A 26,346-nucleotide genomic window follows, 5' to 3' on the forward strand; every position below is an offset into this window, starting at 1 on the left:
TGATGCCAATGTTATTAATAGGGCAATAAAGAAAAAATATATGAAGGCTGGAATATTTCTTCTCAAAAAAAAAAGTGTCAGTCTTATGTATTTTCTATTGACATTTATTTCAGAAGGGTTATTATGTTCCTGACACACCCCACCAACTCTGCCTATATCTGACGTAATACTGAGTGGGTCTCTGGCCCAGTGGCCTAAATAAAGGTATTCTGGGACTGGTTCAACTCCCTTTTGCACTTGTGCCCTGTCAGGTCTGGACTGGGACTCAAAATATGCCCTGGCATTTCAAGAACACAGAGGCCCAAACAGTATCTGACAGGCCCAATAAATATTGACTATCTATCTATCTACCATGGTAGGAACCTTTTGCATGCATGTGTTGCTCCCCAACTCTTTTTACAATTGAATGTGGCTCACGAGTGAAAAAGGTTGGGAACCCATTGTCTATGGCATCATACAGTAGCCCCTCTAGCATTTGCTAAAACCCACAGACTGCCAGTCCCACCCAGTGTCGGACTGGCCCACCGGGATACCAGGAAAACTCCCGGTGGGCCCAGGTGTCAGTGGCCCCTCTTCCTTCTAACAGTGTAGCCTATTTTATGGTCATTCCCTATTTCTTTATAGGAAAAAAATGTTTAATGGAAGAATACAGTAAGTAGATATAAAAGACTAGTTGAATAAAGAGGACAGGAGGAATAATAGTTTATAAAGTGGGCCCACAGTCTAAGGTTTTCTGGTGAGCCTGACATCCCAGTCCAACACTGCTCCCACCATGGGCCCTGGTCAAACACCTGTTGCCGCAGGCCCTGTAATGCTTTGGGGCTCATGGGCCCTTGGCAGATTTTGTGGGCAGCAGGTGTCTCCTGGTGGAACCCTCAGTGCAGGAGGGCCTGCTCCCCAGTCCTTATGTCACTTCTCTAGTGTGTGGGGTTACATTACTTCAGGTGCAAGTTATGGGAAATGGGAGAGAGACAGGGCTGTTGCCACAAGGGAAGGGAGGCCAACCAAACAATTTGATGTGTGTGTGGTGACTTTTGTTTCTATCACATATTATCTAAGTGTGGATCAGTCAGCTGATACTTATTATTTGTGCTAGTATCAATTGTCTGCTATTATCTATCTCATAAAAACATTACAGCATGTTCCAACACAACCACACACAGTGGCCTCACTCCCAAAAACCCGCGCTGTCCCGCTATTCCTCAGAAATCTCCCGCACGCGCTTCGCGCGCGCCCGCTGGCTCCTCCCATAAACGGCCCATCCCCCATCTCTCCCGTTCCCTTCCCCCACTCCAGCCCGCTCACGTGACCCCTCGGGCCGGCCGCAGAATGGTGCCTGGAGAAAATGGCGGACACCGAAGAGCTGCGGGTGAGGAGGAGAGAGAGGGGCAGGAGGCTGCCATTGTGCGTGTGAGGGGAGCTGAGGGGATTACACATCATGTGTGCCATGCACTGGCCTCCCTGTCTATATCTCCTGGCCACTCAGACTTGGCATGGGCTTGCTATAGTGTCTCTCAGCCCCTAGTCTATATATGTGTGTGCAGTGAAGCATGCTGGGTGTTGTAGTCCAGAGGGGAGACAAGGATGAGAGTGACACAGCTCATTGGAGCCCTCCTGCAGGGGCTGGGACAGCATTGAGCCCCTGGATGTGATTGGCTGCTGCTCCCTGGGTCCCACAGCTGACACTCTGTAGCTGTAGCAACTCCCAGCTCCTCCTAGTAGGCAGAGGCAGGGGGTGCAGCTGCTGGTAGGTGACAGGTGTAAGGCTGTAAATTGCTGGGCGGGTGCTGATCAGCTTTGAGCTGTGCTTTACTGCAGTCTATGGATTATTATTTCTTTCCAGAATATTCCATAAAGGGGGAGGGGGGGAGCTGCACCTGTTCCGCTCTGGCCTGTTGGCTGGGATAATGGACCAGTGAATGGGTTGGTTCACCTTCAACTAGTTGTTTTCAGACAGATCACCAGAAATAACAACTTTTTCCAATGACTTTCTATTTTCTAGGCGTAACCGTTTTTCTTATTTTTTAAGTATAAAGTGTCATTTTTCAACTTCTGAAGCAGCTATGGGAGGGGGGTCGCCGACCCTCTAAATAGATACATTTAGTTGATAAATTTGTTATCTTTGTCCTTGCTGAGCAGAATCTCTGGGTTTCATTACAGGCAGCTGTTAGAATTGATACAATAATTACCATGACTCCAGAGATGCTACTTAGAAATGTATCAACTAAATGTTGTAAAATTGTAACAGTTCTGAGTCTGCACCTAAATTACTGAACTGTCAGACTCACACTAGAGACACAAACATTCAACTTTAAACTGAGAACAACCCCTTTAAAACTGGGGATGCACCAAATCCAGGATTCAGTTCGGGATTCTGCCAGGATTTAGATAAGGCAGAATCCTTCTGCCCTGCCGAATCGAATCCTAATTTGCATATGCAAATTAGGGACAGGGAGGGGAATTTTGTGACTCTGTCACCAAACAAGGAAGTAAAAAATATTTTTCCCATCCCTAATTTGCATATGCAAATTCGGATTCATTCTGTATTCAGCCGAATCTTTCGCGAAGGGTTCGGCCAAATTGGTGCTAGCCCCACCCACTAGAAAGTTGGTTACGCACCGGCACATTGAGCCAAAAATCAATTGCACTGGGGTTGCCAGTAAATGGGGTCAGTGTTTAAATTTTACTATATTCCAGTGATCCCCAACAGCAACATGTTACTCACCAACCCCTTGGATGTTGCTCCCAGTGGCCTCAAAGCAGGAGCTTATTGTTGAATTCCAGGCTTGGAGGCAAGTTTTGGCTGTATAAAAACCAGATGCACTGCCAAACAGAAGCTCCTGTAGGCTGCCAGTCCACATAGGAGCTTATACTCCACATACCCGCCATAGCCAGCTCCCTATAAAGTCTGCTAATAATTGTTAGTATGATGTAGAGAGCAATATTCTGAGACAATTTGCAATTGGTTTTTATTTTGTGGTTTGAGTTATTTAGCTTTTTATTCAGCACCTCTCCAGTTTGCAATTTCAGCACTCTGGTTGCTAGGGTCCAAATTCCCCTAGCAACCATGCACTGATTTGAATAAGAGACTGGAATATGAATAGGAGAGGCCTGAATAGAAAGACGAGTAATGAAAAGTAGCAATAACAATACATTTGTAGCCTTACAGAGCATTTGTTTCTTTAGATGGGGCCAGTGATTCCCATTTGAAAGTTGTAAGGAGTCGGAAGAAGAAGGCAAATAATTTAAAAACTATAAAAAATAAATAATGAAGTCTGATTGAAAAGCTGCTTCGAATTAGTCATGGTGACAGAGGCCTTACCAAGTCCATTCCCGGAGTTATCTTTACTCACAATGTGCATCTTGTGGTGGCTCTGCTTTGTTTGTAGTGTAGGCTGCAACATCCCAGCCTGAGACCGATCATCGCTTTTCTGGGTATTTTGTTCTGTCAGTGTTGCATCCCAGTGTGAGGCAGAACTGAAATTTTGAACAATTGTGAGAAAAGATTTAATTCCCATGTCTGTAGCAAAGGCTTTTTATCAGTGTCGGAGTGGGATGTCAGGGGCCCACCAGAAAACCTTAGGCCGTGGGCTCACTTTCCAAACTATTATTTCTTCTCTCCTCACTGTTGTTATTGCTACCTTTTATTTCTCATTTTTCTTTTCAGGCCTCTCCTATTCATATTTCAGTCTCTCATTCAAATCAGTGCATGGTTGCTAGGATAATTTGGACCCTAGCAACCATATTGCTGAAATTGCAAACTGGAGAGCTGCTGAATAAAAAGCTAAATAACTCAAAAACCACAAATAATAAAAAATGAAAAACCAATTGCAAAATGTGAACAAATCCTGTAAAACCCAGTGTTTTGTGAAAGCAACTGATTTCTAATGGGAATTTTATTCTTTTTTGCATTGCAGAATATGATATCAAGCTTTCGAGTTTCAGAACTTCAAGTGCTTTTGGGGTTTGCTGGGCGAAACAAAAGTGGGCGCAAGCACGACCTTCTAATGAGGGCCCTCCATTTATTAAAGAATGGCTGCAGCCCCGCTGTCCAGATTAAAATCAAAGAGCTCTACTGCCGGCGCTTTCCCAGGACCCTCGACGGAGTGTCGGGATTATCACCCATCAGATCGAACGTATTCAATCTAGACAGCAGCTCCCCGGTGGATTCAGACCTGACGGTTGGTGGGATTCACTCCCTGCCTTCCTCCTCTGTTTCACCTTGCTCCCCCGCATCCCCTCTGGGGTCTGTCCTGCTGCAGGACACCAAAGCTCCGTTTGAGATTCAGCAGCTGTCCCCCCCAATTCCTCCCGTGCACCCAGATGTCCATCTCAAGACTCTTCCTTTTTACGATGTGCTCGATGTTCTCGTTAAACCCACAAGCTTAGGTAAGATCCAAAGGATTCCAGTACATTTACTCCATGCAATGATTGAAGGAGAAGGAAAGGTTAAAATTAAGTAAGCTTTATCAGAAAGGTCTATAAAAATACACCAGTAAACCCTCAAAGTAATGCTGCTCTGAGTCCTCTGTCAAAAGAAACACCACATTTCTTTCCTTCTATTGTGGACTCATGGGCTTCTGTATCAGACTTCCTGTTTTCAGCATAAACCTCCAGGGCTAGGGCTTGAGCATGCTCAGTTTGCTCCTCTTCCCCTCCTTGCTGTAATCTGAGCCCAGAGCTATGAGTGAGCAGGGAGACACTCAGGCAGGAAGTGATGTCACACCAAGCTAATATGGCAGCTGCTATCCTAATTGTTCAATTCAGCATCCACTACGCTCCAGTGTTTGCTTGATGGCTGGTCTGCAAGGTTGAATACAATATATCAAATTCAAAAAACAACTGAAGTGTGAGTCAGGTGTCCTGATAGCCAGAACACCTGTCCTACAACTCCCAGCAACCCAGTTCAGACCGCCATCAACAGTGCTAGTGATAGCTTAACACCAGTTCCCCATAGCTTAAAACATAACTTTTAATAACTTAATAGTTAAATACCACACACACCCTTAGTGTGCCAAGCTTCAGGACAGTAACCACCTATGCCCCTGAAGAAGCCGCTGATTTGGTGAAACGCGTAGGGCAGCATAGGTGGACGGTGGTGAGAGTAGCTCTGACCGCTCCCTACGTAGATAGGCAGGTACTCCTGGAAAAATGGAAGGGAGGGGGTTACTGTCCTGAATGGGGTAGACTTTCCTTTTAGGAACACTTTAGTGTAATTGGTCACGCTGCAAGTTGGCACGAGACCATCCACTCGTCCACCTGGGCAATTTTATTTAATGTTTTTTAAGGACACTGTCCAGCACTGACGTAGTTAACGCAGTGGGTTTGTTTGGTCGTGGGAAGCTTGGCACACTAAGGGTGTGTGTGGTTTTTAACTATTAAGTTATTAAAAGTTATGTTTTAAGCTATGGGGAACTGGTGTTAAGCTATCACTAGCACTGTTGATGGCGGTCTGAACTGGGTTGCTGGGAGTTGTAGGACAGGTGTTCTGGCTATCAGGACACCTGACTCACACTTCAGTTGTTTTTTGAATGTGAAGCTGCTATCCTAAACAAAATGAGAGAGCTTCCAGAGCTGTTTACTCAGTTATGGTAAAGTATTCTGCCAAGCAAATATAGTGTTATAGCTTGTACTCTTGCATTAAATCACCAGATTGAAACATCAGACTGAAATATTAACATTTTCCCATAATCTAAGATTTACCTCCTGTGCCTTAAAGGGGAGTTGTTTTCAGATAGATCACCAAAAAAAAAACGAATTTTTCCAATTATTTTCTATGTGTGACTGTTTTTCTAATATTGAAGTGTTAAGTGTCATTTTTCACCTTCTAAAGCAGCTCTGGGAGGGGGGTGTCGCTGACCCTGTAAACTGTTCTAAACTGATATATTTAGTTGATCCATTTTTTATCTTTGTCCCTGCTCAGCAGAATCCCTGAGTTTCATTACAGGCAGCTGTTAGAATTGATACAATAGTTGCTAATATTCTCTATAGATACTACTGAGAAATGTATCAACTAATGGAGCAAATTGTAATAGAATCTGCAACTGGATCACTGAGCTGCCAGACTGAAACACCAGAGACACCAACATTCAACTTTAAACTTAGATTTTGAAAAAACATTAAAGAATAAATAATGGGAAGTAATTGAAAAAAAATCTTTATTTCTGGGGAATAAGCTAAAATCAACTGAAATGAAAAAAGTGTTAAGAAGGTGAACAACCTCTTTAATAAAGAGGATTTCCCTTATCACAGCATTGGCGGTATATTCAATGGAATCTACATCTTGGCCTGTTGATTTTTTTTTTACAACGTAAATGCCATAAATAATACCGGATTATTGCAATTATGATCAGGTCTCCGTATCCCATATTCAGCTTCAGAGAAGCATAAATAAACCAAATCCCAGTTTCCTAATGACTTGATCATAAAAAGCTTTTATTATAGGACATTCTACCAAAAATGTTCTTGAGTCTCGACATCCCTGCAGTTCTTTGGGCAGTTTCTATCCACCACGTTCAGGTAACTGAGATTGCCCTTAAAGTAGAACTAAAGCCTAACTAAAGAAGTAGCTAGAATTGTTGTACATGATGTTTTGGGTTTCTGTACCAGCCCAAGGAGACCACAGCCCTTTAGCAGTAAAGATCTGTGTCTCCAAAGATGCCCCAGTAGCTCCCCATCTTCTTTTCTGCTGATTCACTGCACATGCTCTGTGCTGCTGTCACTTACTGAGCTTAGGGACCCACTCACAATATACAGTACACATAGAATAGAAATGTCACAATATAAGGCTGATTAGTAATTAATACACATAATTACTACATGGCAGCACAGAAACCAGTGCAATTAGCATCAGAATTTAATAATCAGCAAACCTGTAGCATCAGCTTATATTACAGCCAGGGAAGCTCATTTTCTGCTGGATAATTAGTGACGAGCCCTAAGCTTAGCTTCTCAACAGCCAATCAGAGCCCACTGAGCATGTGAGTGTCACAGACACTTTCCAAGATGGTGACCCCCTGTGACAAGTTTGAAGTCCTGGATCATTGCTGCTATTTACAAGCTGAAACTTTAGGCTGGTGCAATAAGTTCAGTATATAAAATATAGCATTTTTAGCCATATTCATCTTTAGGGTTTATCTAATATAAGTCCATGACCTGGATGAATGAAAATCTTCATAGTCATTTTTAGGGTTTAGTTCTCCTTTAACTAAAAGCTTTCCCTGAAAAGACATTTTTGGGCAGTCTTTTACAATTCAGATACTATACACTTTCTTGTTCAGTGGCACCGGGGCAGTGTCTAAGCACAACAGGGGAACACAAATGAGTCTTTAGTACTTCATTATAAAGGGTCTTTCTAGGGATCAGAGTTAATGCACTAGGGCTAATACCCCACTTTGGTGCATTTTCAGCACCAACTCCAAATATGATGGGAGAGAACCACAATGATCTTGAACCTCCTTCACGATAGCAACCAACCAGTGATTAGCTTTTTGCAGTCCGCTGCATCTGATTGGTTGCCATGGGTTACTGCCCAAGAGCATTTGCCCAGTGTTTATAAATGAGCCCTACTGTGTCAGCTGAGGTGCAGGCACAAGGAACGTATTTATATGACGAAATGCATACTCGCGTTTCAAGCAGAAAACTGCTCTGTGTGCCTGCGCTCAGGCTGATGCATTGCTCTAGGTGCAGTCATGTGAGAAAGCTGATACCAGCGGAGGGGCTGATTCTTGAACGGTTTCACAGTCTGGCACTTTATCAACCCTTTGGTTATTTTCCTTTAACAAGAAGTTATCTTGTTCCCTTTTGCTAATGGGCCTGTATGTCTATAAGGAAACATGCTAGCAAGGCTCAACCTTTTTTACCCATGAGACATTCAAATGTAAAAAGAGTTGGGGAGCAACACAAGCATAAAAGATCCTGGGGGTGCCAAATAAGGGCTGTGATTGGCCGTTTTGTAGCCCTATGTGGACTGGCAGCCTACAGGAGACTCTGTTTGGCAGAGTTTTATACAACCAAAACTTGCCTCCAAGCCTGGAATTCAATAATAAGCCCCTGCTTTGAGGCCACTGGGAGTAACGTTCATGAGGTTCTTGAGCAACATGTTGCTCGCGAGCCACTGGTTGGGGATCATTTTGATGGAGCCTGCAGTGTGCTTGATGATCAGCTCACAATTAATGCAGCTCACAGTTTTCTTTTTAAATGTTTTCCAGTGCAGAACAGTCTCCAAAGATTTCAAGAGAAATTTTTTATCTTTGCATTGACCCCTCAACAGGTGCGAGAAATTGTCATCTCCAGGTAAGTCATTGTTGTGCTGCGGGTGGGCTCATCCATTAACTTCTAATACGTAAACACTACTGGTGATTTTCCCAAAATATAGTCTGCTGCTACCAGCTCATAATTATCCTTTAAGGAAAACTATACCCCCCAGAACAATGTAGGTCTCTATAAAAAGATATTGCATAAAACAGCTCCTCATGTTTAAAACCCTGCTTCATGTACATAAACCATTTTCATAATAATATACTTTTTTAGTATTATGCGTTATTGGGTAATCATGAATAGAAAACTTCCATTTTAAATAAGGGCCGCCCCCTGGAATCGTAGGCTTCATGGTGCACACAAACAAACCATTCATGTTAGGTCACATGAGCCAATTAAAAGACAGAGTTCTGTCTTTTGCTTCCACACTTCTTGTTACAGTCAGAGCTGCAGTATTTCTGGTCAGGTGATCTCTGAGGCAGCACACAGACCATCACGGAATGGTGGTTGAATATAGAAAGAATTCCAGTGGCACACTGAATGCAGAGTGTTAAATCTATCTATACAGAAAAAGGCAACGTTTCGGACCACTCGGGCCCTTGGTCAAGACTTGACAAAGTGCCCGAGTGGTCCGAAACGTTGCCTTTTTCTGTATGTGTCTGGGGTGAATAGATTTTACACTCTTTCAGCATTCAGTGTGCCACTGGAATTCTTTCTATGTACCTGTATGACCCGTATGGCAGGAGTGGTTCCTCCGGTGTAGCACCTGGTACCACAAAGGGTACATGATCAGGGGTGGAAGCACTCTACCATTGTTGTTGGAATGGTGGTTGAAGGCAAGAGATGTAAAAGGGCAATATTTACTTAAGTAATCTTACCAAACTGGTAAATATATTTAATATGCCACTTAATGTCATATAAACTATCTGTTGCTTAAGTATGTTGAAGGTAAAGTTTTCCTTTAAAGGGATACTGTCATGGAAAAAATGTTTTTTTCAAAACGCATCAGTTAAAGGAGAAGGAAAGGTTAAAACTAAGTAAGCCTTATCAGAAAGGTCCATCTAAATATACCAGTAAACCCCCAAAGTAATGCTGCTCTGAGTCCCCTGTCAAAAGAAACACATCATTTCTTTCCTTCTATTGTGTACACATGGCTTATGTATCAGACTTCCTGTTTTCAGATAAACCTCATTGCCCTGGGCAAGAGCATGCTCAGTTTGCTCCTCTTCCCCCTCCCCTCCCTTCTCTACTGTAATCTGAGCCCAGAGCAGGGAGAGACTCAAGCAGGAAGTGATGTCACACCATGTTAATACTGCAGCTCCTATCCTAAACAAACAGAGAATTTCTAGAGCTTTTTACTCAGGTATGGTAAAACACTCTATAGAATAAATATAGCATTCTAGCTTGCACTTTTGCAGCTAATCTATTGGCAATAAAATTGCTCCGTAGCTTTCCTTCTCCTTTAATAGTGCTACTCCAACAGAATTCTGCACTGAAATCCATTTCTCAAAAGAGCAAACAGATTTATTTCTATAAAATTTCAGACATATTGTCAGTCTCCCAGCTGCTCACAGTCATGTTACTTGTGCTCTGATAAACTTCACAGCGTCTCTCTTTACTGCTGTACTGCAAGTTGGAGTGAAATCACCCCCTTTCCTTCCCTTTCCCCCCAGCAGCCTAACAGAACACTGGGAAGGTAACCAGATAGCAGCTCCCTAACACAAGATAACAACTGCCTGGTAGATCTAAGAACAACACTCAGTGGTAAAATCCAGGTCCCACTGAGACACATTCAGTTACATTGAGTAGGAGAAACAACAGCCTGCCAGAAAGCAGTTCCATCCTAAAGTGCTGGCTCTTTCTGAAATCACATGACCAGGCAAAATGACCTGAGATGCACCTACACACCAATATTACAACTTGCTGAAATTTTATATTGTAGAGCGAATTATTTGCAGTGTAAACAGTGTAATTTGAAAATTAAAACAACATCATAAAGATCATGACAGAATCCATTTAATTTATATAGCACCAATATATTCCAGAGATTATACATTATTCCCATCAGTCTCTGCCCCAGTGGAGCTTACAATCTATGGTTCCTATCACAGTCACACAAGTCAATATTATCATAAAAAGCATTAACTTGAATGTATGTATGTGGGAATTCTGGCATACCCAGATGAAACAATTGCAGATATGGAGGGAGAGCATACAAACTGCTTGTAGATCATGCACTGGCTGGAGTCGAATCTAAGACCTCAGCACTGCGCTCGGCATCATTTAGAAAGATTTCAGGTTTTGCTCTTTTCCAGGATTAGCATTTTATATTTGACATTGGCCTGTTTCTCTCAAGACCCTGTTTGTTTCTTCCTGCAGAGATTACATGCCAGGCGGCAGAAGAGATTACTCAGTCCAGGTCCAGCTAAGGTAATGTATACTACGATATACCACATTTGCCTTACTAGAATCACATTCAATTCTTTTTTCCCGTCTACTGAACCATTTGTTTCCATCTTAAATAGGTTATGTTTAGCAGAGACTAGCTGTCCTCAAGAGGATAACTATCCGAGCAGCCTGTGCATTAAAGTTAATGGGAAGCTGTTTCCTTTGCCGGTGAGTTAATAGATGGAACTGCAACTACACACGTTTATTCCCTCAAGGCTTTATATACCCATACATCATTAAGGAACATTAAGAATAAAAAATATACACAGTATAAATCAGTAGGGGGTGGAAACTTTTTGGCTTCTGCTGCTATATATAGATATGTATTAGACAGGAAGGATAGTATAAATTACCCTAAAGGGGAACTATAGCGAAATGAAAATTTAATATAAACTTCAACATACTCAAAAAAGAAACTTTCTAAATACTAAATTATGTACTGTTTCTGAAATAATAAAGTTTTTATTCACTAAACCTCCCTCCGCATCTGTTTCTCTTCATTCTGTCTTCATGCAGCAGTTGGGTGTCAGATATTCATTGACAGTTAGATCCAATATATTTTATAGGGGGGCTCCTTTTGCCTAGAAGATGTATTGGAGTTCACTCAAGTAACTGATTCCAGTACAAACAAAATCTAAAAAAATAACTGCCTTTTGCACAAATCCTGCATGTAGAGAGACATGATGTCTGGTGAGTTTAATAGAGTGAGCTCTAATACATCTTCTAGGCAAAAGAAGCCCCCCTATAAGATATATTGGATCTAACTGTCAATGAATATCTGACACCCATCTTATAGGGGGGCTTCTTTTGCCTAGAAGATGTATTAGAGCTCACTCTATTAAAATCACCAGATATCATGTCTCTCTACATACAGGATTTATGCAAAAAGCATTTATTTTGATTTTTAAGATTTTGTTTGTACTGGAATCAGTTATTTGAGTGAGCTCTAATTCATCTGCTAGGAAAGGAAGCCCCTCCTATAAGATATATTGGATCTAACTGTCAATGAATATCTGACACCCAACTGCTGCATGAAGACAGAATGAAGAGAAACCGATGCTGAGAGAGGGATAGTGAAGATAAACTTGATTATTTCAGAAGCAATACAGCATATTTAATTGTATGATGAAGCTTATATTAAATTTTCATTTTCACGATAGTTCCCCCTGGTTTATGGAACAGGAAGGGGGATTCCATATGTTGAGCAAAGAAAGGAGGAATCGGCACACAGGAACAATGGCAATGTGGGGTAAACCCCTAAGTGTTTATTGTGTCATATGATGCATCATATGACACAATAAACACTTAGGGGTTTACCCCACATTGCCATTGTTCCTGTGTGCCGATTCCTCCTTTCTTTGCTTTACATTGGAAATCGTGGGAGTGCCGTCTCCCCAGAGGATAGTGCACCAGGCAATCGATTAAGGAAGGTCAGAGTGTGCGCTCACACTGTTTTCTACGGATTCCATATGTTGCCCATCAGATTTCTTCAGGAAGAGATTTGAATTGTCTGTAATTTGCGATATCCATCTATTAGTCACCCTGTAAAAGTAGCCACAGCTATGGTTGGCACACCATAATGGCTTGTTATTTTAGATTATGTACATGTACAGATCAAGGTGCTTATTTATCAAAAATAAGACATGGTTCAAGAAATGGCTGCAAATTTCAAATGCCTATATGTGTTTTTATTCTATTTATTGATGCATTACTTTCCAGGGATGCGCTGTGCCACCAAAAAATGGCGTCGAACAGAAACGACCTGGTCGCCCCCTCAACATTACCTCATTAGTTCGGCTGTCGTCTGCAGTTCCAAACCAGGTCTCCATTTCGTGGGCTTCTGAAATCGGGAAGGTGGGTGAGTTCTTGGCACCGCCTCTGCCTGATTTTGTCATAGAATAATGACACTAATGATAATTTATATATAATAGCTGCTGTCGGATTTTGTATATCTGCAGCTGTTCTTCATGCTGGACGCTCTACAGGGCAGGGACTTATTCTGTCTGGAGATTTCTCACACATTGCACTTTATTGTGATTATGATGCACTAGTTATGACATATGTACTCATTGTTTTACAAAAGTATCCCATTCTTTCCAAACTTCTCAGCAATGCCAATCCCTGTTTTATCAAAGCCTTAACTTGTCTATTTAATCTCTCACTTTCCCTAACCCAACTAACTAATTCGTTTTTAACAGCTAAAGCCAACAACCGTTTCTCACTACTAATACTTCTTGATCTCTCGTCTGTGTTTGACACAGTTGATCATCCTCTCCTCCTCCAGTCCCTCCATTTGCTTGGCCTTCGTGACACGGCTCTGTCCTGGGCCCCTTATTATTCTCCCTCTATACTTCCTCCCTCTGCAAACTAATCAGCTCGTATAGTGTCCAATACCACCTCTATGCTGACAATAGTCAGATCTATATCTCCTCTCCTTATCTCAACCCAGAGCTCTTAGCTCGGGTCTCCTCCTGCCTGTCTGCTATCTCACAACAATACCTTAAATTAAACCTCTCTAAAACAGAAACATCCCAGAAGTAAATATCATAGTTAACAATTCCACTATCACTCCGTCTCCCCAGGCCCGGTGCCTTGGGGTTATCCTATATTCTGTCCTTCACTACTCCTATCCAATCACTTATTTAATCATCACTTTCACCTAAGGAACATATACAAAATACCATCATTTATCACCCAAGATGCTGCCAAAATTCTTATTCACTCTCTTGTCATATTATGTCTAGACTACAGTAACTCTCTTTTAATTGGGCTTCCCCTCCAGAGACTGTCACCTCTCCAGTCCATAATCAACACTGCCGCCAGGCTTATACACCTCAGCAACCGCTCCTCCTCTGCCATGTCACTCTGCCAATCCCTGCACTGGCTTCCACTACCTTTCAGAATTAAATTCAAACTAATGATTATGACATTCAAAGCACTTCATAACTCTGCCCCTCCATACAACTCTGAACTCACCTCTAGATACTCACCAACTGCCTACTACTCTCCTCTATTGACCTGCTACTCAATTCTTCTCTCATTCCCTCCTCACACGCTTACATTCAAGACTTTGTAAGGGCTGGACCCATCCTCTGGAATTCTTTCACAGTCTGTCCCACTTTCTCCCAACCTTTCTGCTTTCAAAAGATCTCTTATAACACACTTATTTAGAGAAGCCTCCCCTCACTCTGTTTAGCTACCAAATTCAATATCGTATGCTACATCTCTCACCTGCTTATTTCTGATCTTGCCCACTTGCACAGTTTGTGTCTCATTCCCTTCCCCTTTAGAATGTAAGCTCTTTTGCACAGGGCCTTCCTCAACTTTCTGTAACTCTGTATGTTCTATAGTTGTAATTCATGTGACACATATATTTTACAGAAATGCACAATATGTTGGCGCTCTAGAAATACATCATAATAATAATTATAATATTAAAAATAAGAAATATTGTGAAGATCCGTAAAAATAAGTATCCTTAAAAAATACACTTCCAAAAGATGAAGCACAGAAATTAAGAAATGAAGAATATGTTCTGCTTCTGTTAAAGAGAGATTGGAGATTGCTAGATGTTATTTTAGTGGACCAGCTTCTGATTCTGGGCCCAAGTGCTTAGAGCATGCTGCCTCTGTTAGGATCTGCTGAATCTTTCCACAGGCAGGAGCTTATCTATGGAGAAAGCAGATACTATGACTTCTGGAGCGCCCAGTGGGACTGATAAGCAGTTTAGTATATGCTTGTAAAATATGTATTTCTCCCAACTGTTATTTACTCCACTGCCTAAATGCACAGCTGCTCTTCAACCTGTGACTTTGCAGCTAAACTACAACTTCAGGATCGCAGTAGCAGCTGTTGGGATGATCAGTGGGGTGGCAGCTAGTAAGCCATGGCATGAAGAACACTGGGTTAGATTTGGGGTTCTTCTAGGAGCAAATACTATAAAGACAGCAGCTTGGTGTGCACTGAAAGTAGCACGAGTCAGTGTGTAAAAAGGTTCCCATTCTAATGGCAAATAGCCCGAATCTGTACATAACATCTTATTTCAGACTTTCTTTGCCTCATAGAATTACTCCATGTCTGTCTACCTGGTGCGCCAGTTGACATCGGCGGTGCTGCTCCAAAAGCTGAAGATGAAGGGAATTAGGAATCCAGACCATTCCAGGGCACTTAGTAAGTACACAGAGCAGTGAATTCAGACGTATTGATGAAAAAATCCAGAATATAGATTTGCAAGATACAGAATTAAACTGATACATTTTTATTCGATTTGATTCAGTATCTGTTACAGAAACAAAGTGTCAACAAAAAGGCCTTTCCCTTCATATATGCATAGAATAAAATACTTAAAGGAATCGTTCAGTGAAAAAATAAAAACTGAGTAAATAGGCTAAATAGTGCAAAATAAAAAATGTTTCTTATATAGTTAATTAGCCAAAAATCGAATGTATAAAGGCTGGAGTGACTGGATGTCTTATATAATAGCCAGAAAACTACTTCCTGCTTTTCAGCTCTCTTGCTTTCCACTGATTGGTTACCATGCAGTAACCAATCAGTGACTTAAGGGGGGCCACATGGTTCAAAACTGTTGCTTTTGATTCTGAGCTGAATGCTGAGGATCAAATGAAATCTTACTGAACAATTATGTCCCATGTGGCCCCCCCCTTATAGTCACTGACTAACTCAGAGTTAGATGGGTGAAAAGCAGGTCTGGCTATTATGTTACACACATTTTTTTGTCAACTTTTATTTTTAGCCGTTTTTCTTTTTTTCTTTTTTATAACCTCACAGAATAATTTACATGTTCACTTATTACATGTCATAATACCAAAAAGGAAATGGGAGAGAACAGGGGAATAAAAAAAACAAAATAAAAAATTTGCTGTGCTCTTTAGGCCCACTCATATCAGACTGCATATTCAGTTCAATGTCTACAAACAAGGTATTTATGGTGCCCTGTCCCAGACATCCATATTTTTACACTGAACTGTTCCTTTAAAATTCAATATGAATATTTATTGCACCGTAATTCCACCCTTAGAACATATTATCAGCTGATGTTGGTTTTTACTTGTTCTCACAGTAAAAGAGAAACTCACTGCAGATCCGGACAGTGAAATTGCTACCACCAGCCTGAGGGTCTCTCTGATGTGCCCTGTAAGTACAACTCCTTAGTAAGTACCTTCATTTTTTTTCTTTCAGTTAGTTGCTGCCAATTTTGTTTTCTGTATTATTCTGTTGGCTTTTAGCTGTTTCCATAGCAGAGCTCTAATGCTGTTTAGCAATAATGCTTTCTGTAAATATTCTACCCTTCAGCTTGGAAAAATGAGGCTGAGCATTCCTTGCAGAGCCGTCACCTGCTCTCACTTGCAGTGCTTTGACGCTGCTCTTTATCTGCAAATGAATGAGAAGAAGCCGACGTGGATCTGTCCCGTGTGCGACAAAAAGGCTACCTATGAAAGCCTTATTATTGATGGGTAGGTATCTGCAGGGGACAGTTATATGTCTTTATATTGCAGCTGGATCTGCGTTAGAATACATTAACCAGTTTTGTGTATTAACCAGTATGGGATCCGGAAACCCATTAACCAGAAAGTTAAGAATTAAGAAAAGGCCTTGCATAGACTCCATTTTAGCCAAATAATCCAAATTATGAAAAATGATTTCCTTTTTCTCTGTAATAATAAGAGTTCCTTGTGCTTGATCCCAACTAAGATATAATTAATCCTTATTAGGTTTATTTAATGCTTATATGATTTTCTTATAGATTTACGGTATGAAGAGCCAAATTACGGAAAGATGCGTTTTCTGGAAAACCCAAGGTCCCGAGCATTCTAGATAACACTAGAGTTATTAGCAAGCTGATTTTAATTGTCTACAGAAGCGATTCCATGTATCATAAACTGTCTAGGGACAACATACCCCACTGCCTAACACAAGCCAAGGAAATAGGGGTTGAATTGACAATAAATTCTAACATTTGACTTGTTGTTCTATTTGAATGGCCAACCAGTATATGCAGATGAACCTCCTACAATCCACACACTCCTGCTATGATGGCACAGAATCGCCTATATGGTATGCACATGTCATATACTGCAGCACATATTAAAGGAGAACTAAAGCCTAACTAAAGAAGTAGCTAGAAATATTTTTTGTGCTTCTGTAACAGCCCTTTAGCAGTAAAGATCTGTGTCTCCAAAGATGCCCCAGTAGCTCCCCATCTTCTTTTCTGCTGATTCACTGCACATGCTCTGTGCTGCTGTCACTTACTGAGCTTAGGGAGCCACTCACAATATACAGTACACATAGAATAGAAATGTCACAATATAAGGCTGATTAGTAATTAATACAGATAATTACTACATGGCAGCACAGAAACCAGTGCAATTAGCATCAGAATTTAATAATCAGCAAACCTGTAGCATCAGCTTATATTACAGCCAGGGAAGCTCATTTTCTGTTGGATAATTAGTGACGAGCCCTAAGCTTAGCTTCTCAACAGCCAATCAGAGCCCACTGAGCATGTGAGTGTCACAGACACTTTCCAAGATGGTGACCCCCTGTGACAAGTTTGAAGTCCTGGATCATTGCTGCTATTGACAAGCTGAAACTTTAGGCTGGTGCATATACTGTATATAAATATGGCATTTTTAGCCATGTTCATTTTTAGGCTTTAGTCCTCCTTTAAAGGCTCTGCACATACTCTATACAACATATAGATGGGAAGCTTAGCCCAAAGTCAGGCCAAACAAGATCCAAGTCAACTCCCTCAATCACCTCTCCCCAAGCATGGGCAATGTCACTCCATGCAGCTGAATAACAGTAACAACCCCTGGATTCCCCACATTACTTCAGTTGGGTTCAGTCTCTGCTTTGCGAGTATAGTGGAAAAGGCATGCACTTCGCTTTTCTGTTGGAAGGTACCTGGATTCCTGTTGGTAGGCTTCATTTCCCATAGCCCTCAATCCCTCATTTGTGTTCTCATAGGCTCTTTATGGAGATCCTTAACCAGTGCTCTGATGTGGATGAGATCAAGTTCCAGCAGGATGGCTCTTGGTGTCCCATGAGGCCTAAGAAGGAGCCAATGACTTCTCCAAACACACAGTATCCCCACATTGAAGGTAAGGTGTAATGATATGATGTGTTCCATGGGTATTCCTTCCCTAACAGCTACCAGCAACAGTCCCCCAAAAATATTCTGGTCATAAAGAGAAACTATTGTGAAAATGAAATTTAATATAAGCTTCAGCATACTGAAACAAGTAGTTTTCTAAATATAATCAATTAAAAATGCTGTAACGTTTCTGAAATACTTCTGAAATTCTGAAAGTGAGTTTATATTCACTATCCCTCTCTCAGCATCTGTTTCTCTTCATTCTGTCTTCATGCAGCAGTTGGGTGCCAGATATTCATTGACAGTTAGATCCAATATATCTTATAGGGGGCTCCTTTTGCCTAGAAGATGTATTAGAGCTTTTAGTTGGTAGCAGTTCTCAGGGAAGGGTACCTGACCAAAATGGACTATGGGCACTTGCACCAAGAAAGAGAACAGTAGGAAAATCTTGGCGATTATATGTTTTTTAAATATATGTAGTGTACTGAATTTACATGTATGTGCATCCTTTGCAACTGGCAGGGACAGGTGTTATCAGCAAAATCTGTTCTGCAATAGAAGGCGGCGAGACAACCAGAAAGAATAAAGCTGAAGTCATAGATCTGACGATTGAAAGTTCATCGGATGATGACGAGCCGCCTGCGAAGAAGGAATGTGTGTACATGACAGAATCGCAGGAGGCGGCTATGAAAGGGTTAGCTATTAATTGGGCTTTTACATTCATGTATTTGACTTCTTCATTGCCATTCAGGGAAGTGACACTGGGTAGTATCATTAATTACATGACCTACAGTTTTAACTGATATACCTCTATACTAATATCATTGGGTTACCCCCAGTTAGTGTCTGCACTAATGGGGAGAAGTAATTGCCTCATGGTGCCTGTGTCCTTTATGGAAATTGGAGAAAAGAAAAAATGTGTAGTCTAAAGGTGCACACCGTTTACAAGTGAAGATACCTGGGTGCCCGCCAATCTGAGATAGATGCAAAAGTAGAAAGTATACTCCTGACGAAGATCCCTGTGGGGGATCGAAACGTTGAGCCATAATAAACAACTTTTTTGTTTTTGAAACCTTCAAAAAACCTGTGAGTATCGCTACTTTCTACATATATATATATAGACAAATACAAGATTCCTCTGCACTCAACCCATTATCAATATATTTAAGACAGCGACATTTTGTGCATACTGCTACTGAAAAATGCCTTACCCTTTAAACAACACAGGGATTGTTTGTTCATATATTGCAATATATTTAAGCTGGCCAACTACGTCAAAGTCATCCCATATCTGGCCAGTCCTACGCTCAATTTTCATCTGATTCATTAAGAATTCTATGGTTTAATTATACATTATATAAAAGGGACGAATACGTTTTACCTGCAACTTACTTGCTGCTTTCAAAGTAAAACTCCCAAACTTGGCTGCCCTTTTATTAGACACCAGTGGGATCACCTGACTATAGTTGGAGGGGGTGGGAGCTACAACATGGAGCTGGTCACTGCTCCTGTATAACTATAACAAACAGGGGAAAGTTGTGCTCACCACTAGTTTTTAAAATCATTAGGCGGGGGTGCAATGAGGGTGTGACCACAAAAAACATATAGACAAATACAAGATTCCTCTGCACTCAACCCATTATCAATATATAGTCCAACTATAGTCAGGTGATCCCACTGGTGTCTAATAAAAGGGCAGCCAAGTTTGGGAGTTTTACTTTGAAAGCAGCTAGTAAGTTGCAGGTAAAACGTATTCGTCCCTTTTATATAATGTATAATGAAACAATAGAATTCTTAATGAATCAGATAAAATTGAGCATAGGACTGGCCAGATATGGGATGACTTTGACGTAGTTGGCCAGCTTAAATATATTGCAATATATGGACAAACAATCCCTGTTTTGTTTAAAGGGTAAGGCATTTTTTAGTAGCAGTATGCACAAAATGTCTCTGTCTTAAATATATTGATAATGGGTTGAGTGCAGAGGACTCTTGTATTTGTCTATATGTTTTTTGTGGTCACACCCTCATTGCACCCCCGCCTAATGATTTTAAAAACTAGTGGTGAGCACAACTTTCCCCTGTTTCCATACACACACCCCTCCCTACTGTTAATTAAATTCTATATACCCATATCTATACTAACTATAGAGCTTAGTATCACAATAGCCTTTGATATTATGTCTTTGATTAGACTTTGTTTTGTCCTGCCACGGGAGGTAGGACTGATCCCCAATTTCTTTTTAGACTCAGACATGCTTGAAGCACTAATTTACAGGGTTATTTTTAAAAATCCCAAAATATCTAATTATTTTCTGAAAGCTACTCCAACCAAATCCGCACAGGTTTTTTTCCCTTATTTATCAATACATTTTTCCTAAAATTTCCTGTGCTGAAAAAAACTTTAAAAAATTGTGAAAAATTCAAATCGTACAAATTTTTTCAGATGTGATGCCCTGAAAACCGCGAAATATTATTGCACAAAACCCAGCACAGATTAGGATAACTTCTAAACTTCTCCCATTGACTTCTGCATGAACTTGGCAGGTCTGAGTTGGGAGTACTTTTTTTTATTTGGACTTGGGGTTTAAAAAAGTCTGAAAAATTAGAGGTTTTTTTACACTGAAAATTTGGATTTTATAATAAAAAAAACTCAAATTTATTGACTTCAATACATAACCCCCTACGTCTCCCAGCCTAAATCAAAGACACTGGGATACTGACTTATTATTGTAAAACCCTTGACCGTAAAGCAACGGGTGGGTAGTTAAGCCCGAAGACCAGTAAGACTAGGACCTGGGTTAAATGGGTGGTGTTAGAGAATGGCCAATTCCAAGCAACTTTTGAATTGTTTTTCATAATTTTTTAATTATTCACCACCCTCTGACTCTTCCAGCTTTCCACTGACCCCATCTAAAAAACAAATACTCTGTAAGGCTACACATTTATAGTTATTGCTACTTTTTATTACTCATCGTACTATTCAGGCCTCTCCGACATATTCCAGTGCTGTTAAATAAAGATCTAAATAACTCGAAAACCACAAATAATAATAAAAAAACAAAAAACAAATGCAAATTATCTCGGGATATCACTCATACTAAAATTTAAATTAAAGGTGAACAACTCAAATGCCTAAAAGTTGCTGATTTGATAAAATGTTACGTTCGAAATCATCTTCGTTGCGCTTCCTATGAGCTAATTGAATACGTTAGGAAAAGCAGAATGTTATTTCCCTGCATTTATAAATTCATGTTTGTTATTCTGCTTGCATAAGGGTCTTGTCGTATCAGCCGTCATCACTAAGAGTTGGAAAAGTAACCGGTATTGAGTCAGACTCCATTCATCCCTCAATGGCAGAGTACGCGGATCATTTCCATCATCCGGCCATCGCTGGAATATCAGCAGACTTACCAGGTACAGGTCCCTGTATTTATCTGGATATAGAAGCAACGTTTGTATTGTTCCAGTATCACTGCATGTGGATACAATGGCTTTGCTTACATTTCTCTATTACTGCTCTTTATAGGTCTGGATTTTCTCTCTCTCGTTTCAATGGATCCTCAGGTAAGTTCTGTTTACCAGGAATCTCCTGTCCCCTTAGTTCTTTGCAACCGTAAGTTCTCTCTTACTCTTATTAAAGTAGGTCTGTCAATGGCTGTTACACGGGGGCAAGTCAAAGGCTTAGGCTCCAGAGAAGCCCCCCCACAAAACATTGACCCTATATAAGAGGAGTCTATAAGCCACAACCTGCGCATGTGCACAAAAATAAAAATTCAAATTCGATTTTTCGAGTATTTTCATGGACAAAACTGTCAAATTCGACTAGGGAGTTCTTCAAATTCGATTCGAGTTTTTAAAAAAAATTTTAATTACGTTTTTGAGATTTCATACTTTTCACACTATTAACACTTTACGAAGTTGAATTTGACTATTCGCCACCTAAAACCTGGCAAACTGCTGTTTAAGTCAATGGGAGAGTTCGAGGCATAAATTATGAGTTGTTTGTAGCCTTCCTGACATTCGAGTTTTTTTTTTTGGGTCGATTTAATTCATCAGACCCGAAAAATTTGATTTTAGTAATAAATTTCGATTGGTCGAATTTCGGGTTTATGGGAGTTTAGGGGAGTTTTTAAAAACTCGCAAGCGAAAACTCGGATGGGGTTGCCGGGGGATGTGGCTGGGGGGCCCAGGGGATAGTGTTGGCCCCTGAGGCTGCAGGCCCTGGTCCCCCCCCCAATTTAAAGCAACATTTGCATGGGATATGGCTGAGGTTGATGGATCTTGCTAATTCCATGTGAGATCATAGAGATGAATGGGAATACAGCTGCTCATTGTAACACACAAACTTGCCCCAGTCTGTAGTTGTGAACCAGATCTAGTCCTCGTTGCACGCAAGGTTGCAAAACACAGCCTGTGCCCCAATTGCAGGAATCTGTATCCCTGGCCTGTTCTGCCCTTGAGAACTGGACTTAAAGGAGAACTAAAACCTATAAGTGAATATGGCTAGAAATGCCATATTCTATATATTGCAGTTCCATTTCCAAATAGAGTGCTCTATCTACTGAAATAGGTACCAGTTGCTAGTGCAGTATGTCGACCCAAACCTGCTTAGGGTCAAAATATAGATCCAAGTAACGTAGTCACTGCAGTACACTGGAAATTAGCCATCCCGCCAGCGATTTACATTGTAGCCAGCGGGAAGGCAGGGTAAAGCAGTTCGGGGAGATTAGTTGCCCAAAGAAGAGATTTCTCGCCGGGCGACTATTCTCCCCGAATCTGATTGCGTGTCTCTGCCTTATGAGAAATAGTAATTTCAGTGACATCTGAGACGCTAAAGGGAAAACTAATTAAACATTCACAATGTTTGGGGTGTTTAGGTTTGATAACGGACCCAGTGGGGTACGAAAAGTTGCCTGTTTGATATGTCTATTTTGAGCCAATAAATCACTTTTTTTTGAGCAAATGACTAATTTCCAGTGTGCTCCAGTGACTACGTTACTTATATTCTATTGAACCAGCCTAAAAGTTCAGCATCTCTATAACCGTAATGATTCAGGCCTTGAAAGTTGTCACATAAGTTTCCCACCTTGGATTTTATTAGGGTGTCTGTGACACTCGCATGCTCAGTGGGCTCTGATTGGCTGTTGAGAAGCTAAGCTTAGGGCTCGTCACTAATTATCCAGCAGAAAATGAGCTTCCCTGGCTGTAATATAAGCTGATGCTACAGGTTTGCTGATTATTAAATTCTGATGCTAATTGCACTGGTTTCTGTGCTGCCATGTAGTAATTATCTGTATTAATTACTAATCAGCATTATATTGTGACATTTCTATTCTATGTGTACTGTATATTGTGAGTGGCTCCCTAAGCTCAGTAAGTGACAGCAGCACAGAGCATGTGCAGTGAATCAGCAGAAAAGAAGATGGGGAGCTACTGGGGCATCTTTGGAGACACAGATCTTTACTGCTAAAGGGCTGTGGTTGCCTTGGGCTGGTACAGAAGCACAAAACATCATGTACAACATTTCTACCTACTTCTTTAGTTAAGCTTTAGTTCTGCATTAAAGGAGTCCTAAAGATTAACTCATAATTAGTCTAGAATGCTGAACAATATGTTGTGGGGTTTTGTACCTGCCCAAGGCAACTAACAGCCCTTTAGCAGAGAAGCTCCGTGCTTCCAAAAATGCCCCAAATCGCCTGCTGATTTGTTAACCGAGCTTAGGGGCCGACTCACCATATACGTTGCATTCCTAATATAAAAGTCATTATACGAGACTAATAAATCAGTTGTATTTCACAGCAGCTCCGAACGTGATACTCTGTGGTATCAGCTTATGTCATAGATGAACCTCCTTTTGGGCTTAAAGGGGTGGTTCACCTTTAAGTTAACTTTTATATGTTATAAAATGACTAATTCTAAGCAACTTTTCAATTGGTCTTCATTTATTTTTTTATAGTTTTTAAATGATTTGCAAATTGTCTCAGAATACCCCTATATCTACATCATACTAACAGTTAACTCAAAGGTGAAAAAAACCCTTTAATGTCAAGCTCTGGCTTGCCTTTCTGTCCCTTTAAAGGGGTGGTTCACCTTTAAGTTAACTTTTAGTTAAATTATTTTGGGGTGGGTCACTGACCCCATCTAAAAAACAAAATCTCAGAAAAGCTACAAACGTATTGTTAGTGCTGCTTTTTATTACTCTTCTTTCTATTCAGACCCTCGCCTATTCATATTCCAGCCTCTTATTCAAATCAATGCATGGTTGCTGAGGTCCTAGCAACAAGATGTCTGAAATTATAAACCGGAGAGCCGCTAAATAACTCAAAAACCACAAGTAACCGTATGCCTTATGCTTTTCGGGATTTGATCCCTTAGTCATTGCCTATGACTAAGGGATCGAATCCCGAAACGCGTAAGGCGTACGATCCTTGAAGGAGAATGCAAAAAACCTGCTCTTTGTTTGACCGGAGTGCCGTCCTTCTTTTTGGCTTTTGATGTGGATTTGAGCAGTGGGGACGCTTCGGACTGAGCACCCCGACAAGGAACAGCTCATTGGAAGGTGAGCTTAGAGCGGCCCTTTTGGTTTGATCAACCCCTTTTGATGACCCCCTAAGCTTAGTTTCGCAGCAACAGCCCAACTGAGCATGTGCCATGGCCTAACAGGATCCAAGATGGCAGCTGCTGTGGACCCTTTTGGGCTGGCACAGGAAACTTTGTATATAAAATACAGCCATGTGCGTTTTAAGGCGTTAGTTCTCCTTTAATCATTGGTGAGGTCATGTCTGCTGCATTCCATTTTGTCTCTGTTCTCACGTGAACCATTTATTTCAAGCAGTACTATCCCCCTATGTTTTTGGATAGTCTCATCTCGCCAATGCCAACAAGCCAAATAACTGGCAAACCCTGAACCTGGAGCAGCCGCCATGAAAGTGTCCAGCGAGGAGAATGTCTTGCCGCTGAGCCTGAGCTCTTCTAGAGATTTTCAGCACATCCAGAGGAATGACCGCAATGCTCTTGAACAACAACACCCCCTTATTTATTTGTTAAACTCCCCAGAGTGCAGGAAGAGACTCGGTGGAGAAAAGGACAAACTTTTTTTTTTTTATTATTATTATTATTGGTGAACTGAACCAAGCACGCAAATTGAAATGGCACGATTCCCGGGTCACTCCGGATCTGCAGTTTTGTTTGATGTTTTTGCCGGATGCATATGCACAGGTCTGTAAATACTTTGCTCTTCTACCCAGAAGGAAAATGTATATATGTATTTTTATAAATAAAGCCCAGATCAAAAAACTGGAGGTCACAGTATGCTGAAATGCAAAGAAAATATATTCCCCGTAACTAGGGTCTCTCTTCTTTTTGTACATTATGAACCCTATCCCTGCTGGGAGAAAGTCACATACTGCCCAGTTATGTAGTAACTACATTTTTTTGGGTTTAAGGTTACAAAATTGCAGAGTGTTCATCATGTATAAGGTCTCCTCTCTGATGGATGCCAGAGCCAATGCGGTCATCTTCTAAACCAGGAGGTCTTAAAGGAGAACTAAAGCCTAACTAAAGAAGTAGCTAGAAATGTTGTACATTATGTTTTGTGCTTCTGTACCAGCCCAAGGCAACCACAGCCCTTTAGCAGTAAAGATCTGTGTCTCCAAAGATGCCCCAGTAGCTCCCCATCTTCTTTTCTGCTGATTCACTGCACATGCTCTGTGCTGCTGTCACTTACTGAGCTTAGGGAGCCACTCACAATATACAGTACACATAGAATAGAAATGTCACAATATAATGCTGATTAGTAATTAATACAGATAATTACTACATGGCAGCACAGAAACCAGTGCAATTAGCATCAGAATTTAATAATCAGCAAACCTGTAGCATCAGCTTATATTACAGCCAGGGAAGCTCATTTTCTGCTGGATAATTAGTGACGAGCCCTAAGCTTAGCTTCTCAACAGCCAATCAGAGCCCACTGAGCATGTGAGTGTCACAGACACTTTCCAAGATGGTGACCCCCTGTGACAAGTTTGAAGTCCTGGATCATTGTAGATATTGAAACATTAGGCTGGTGCAATAAATTCAGTATACAAAATATGGCATTTTTAACCATTCATTTTTAGGGTTTAGTTCTCCTTTAAATGACTATGAAAAGGCATTGCAGTCCTCTGCAAGGACTTCCCTATAGGGATGCATGGTTCAGAAAGGGGAGTGCTGTAGGGTGAGGAGGCTGCGGGGGACTTAAGCCCCCCGTTCTTCTCATCTTTTCCTTTGAGTCTATGTAAGTACCATCAGGGCTACTTTATTGGTTCCAGTCTCCCTTTATGCTGCAAGAGTTGGTCAGGGCCTGTAAAAGTTAGGAGAGCAAGTAAATGTGGGCCTAACAAGAGAATTATATATTAATATTTCAAAAAAATTCAACTTTTAACTCAAAATTATAAAAATTCCAATTCATTTAAAAATGTGTATTAAAAACATTTCAGCGTAATGACCCCATGATCCTCCACCTTTCACATTTCGTACGC

General features: G+C 41.0%; 1 protein-coding gene across 5 annotated transcripts; it reads left to right on the forward strand.

Annotated features, from left to right (window-relative positions):
• The first annotated feature begins 1,262 nt into the window (after nucleotides 1-1,262).
• pias2.L (protein inhibitor of activated STAT 2 L homeolog) lies at nucleotides 1,263-25,384 on the forward strand. Of its 5 annotated transcripts, none has more exons than XM_018244442.2 (14): nucleotides 1,263-1,369; nucleotides 3,918-4,389; nucleotides 8,211-8,295; nucleotides 10,639-10,689; nucleotides 10,785-10,875; nucleotides 12,427-12,561; nucleotides 14,772-14,877; nucleotides 15,788-15,861; nucleotides 16,021-16,181; nucleotides 17,695-17,828; nucleotides 18,344-18,515; nucleotides 21,099-21,238; nucleotides 21,351-21,388; nucleotides 24,657-25,383. In XM_018244442.2, exons 1-14 carry the CDS (start codon nucleotides 1,346-1,348, stop codon nucleotides 24,729-24,731), a joined length of 1,758 nt encoding a protein of 585 aa, XP_018099931.1. In that variant the 5' UTR covers nucleotides 1,263-1,345; the 3' UTR covers nucleotides 24,732-25,383.
• Nucleotides 25,385-26,346: the final 962 nt, after the last annotated feature.

This window comes from Xenopus laevis, chromosome 1L, assembly GCF_017654675.1.
Source record: "Xenopus laevis strain J_2021 chromosome 1L, Xenopus_laevis_v10.1, whole genome shotgun sequence".
In the NCBI taxonomy this organism is placed as follows: Eukaryota; Metazoa; Chordata; class Amphibia; order Anura; family Pipidae; genus Xenopus; species Xenopus laevis.

Coding starts and splice junctions, on each gene's coding strand:
- pias2.L (XM_018244417.2), top strand. CDS start 1,330: ATGGTGCCTGGAGAAAATGGCGGACACCGAAGAGCTGCGGGTGAGGAG. Junction 10,876..12,426: donor GGAAGCTGTTTCCTTTGCCG/GTGAGTTAATAG, acceptor ATTACTTTCCAG/GGATGCGCTGTGCCACCAAA. Junction 21,239..21,350: donor AATATCAGCAGACTTACCAG/GTACAGGTCCCT, acceptor TGCTCTTTATAG/GTCTGGATTTTCTCTCTCTC.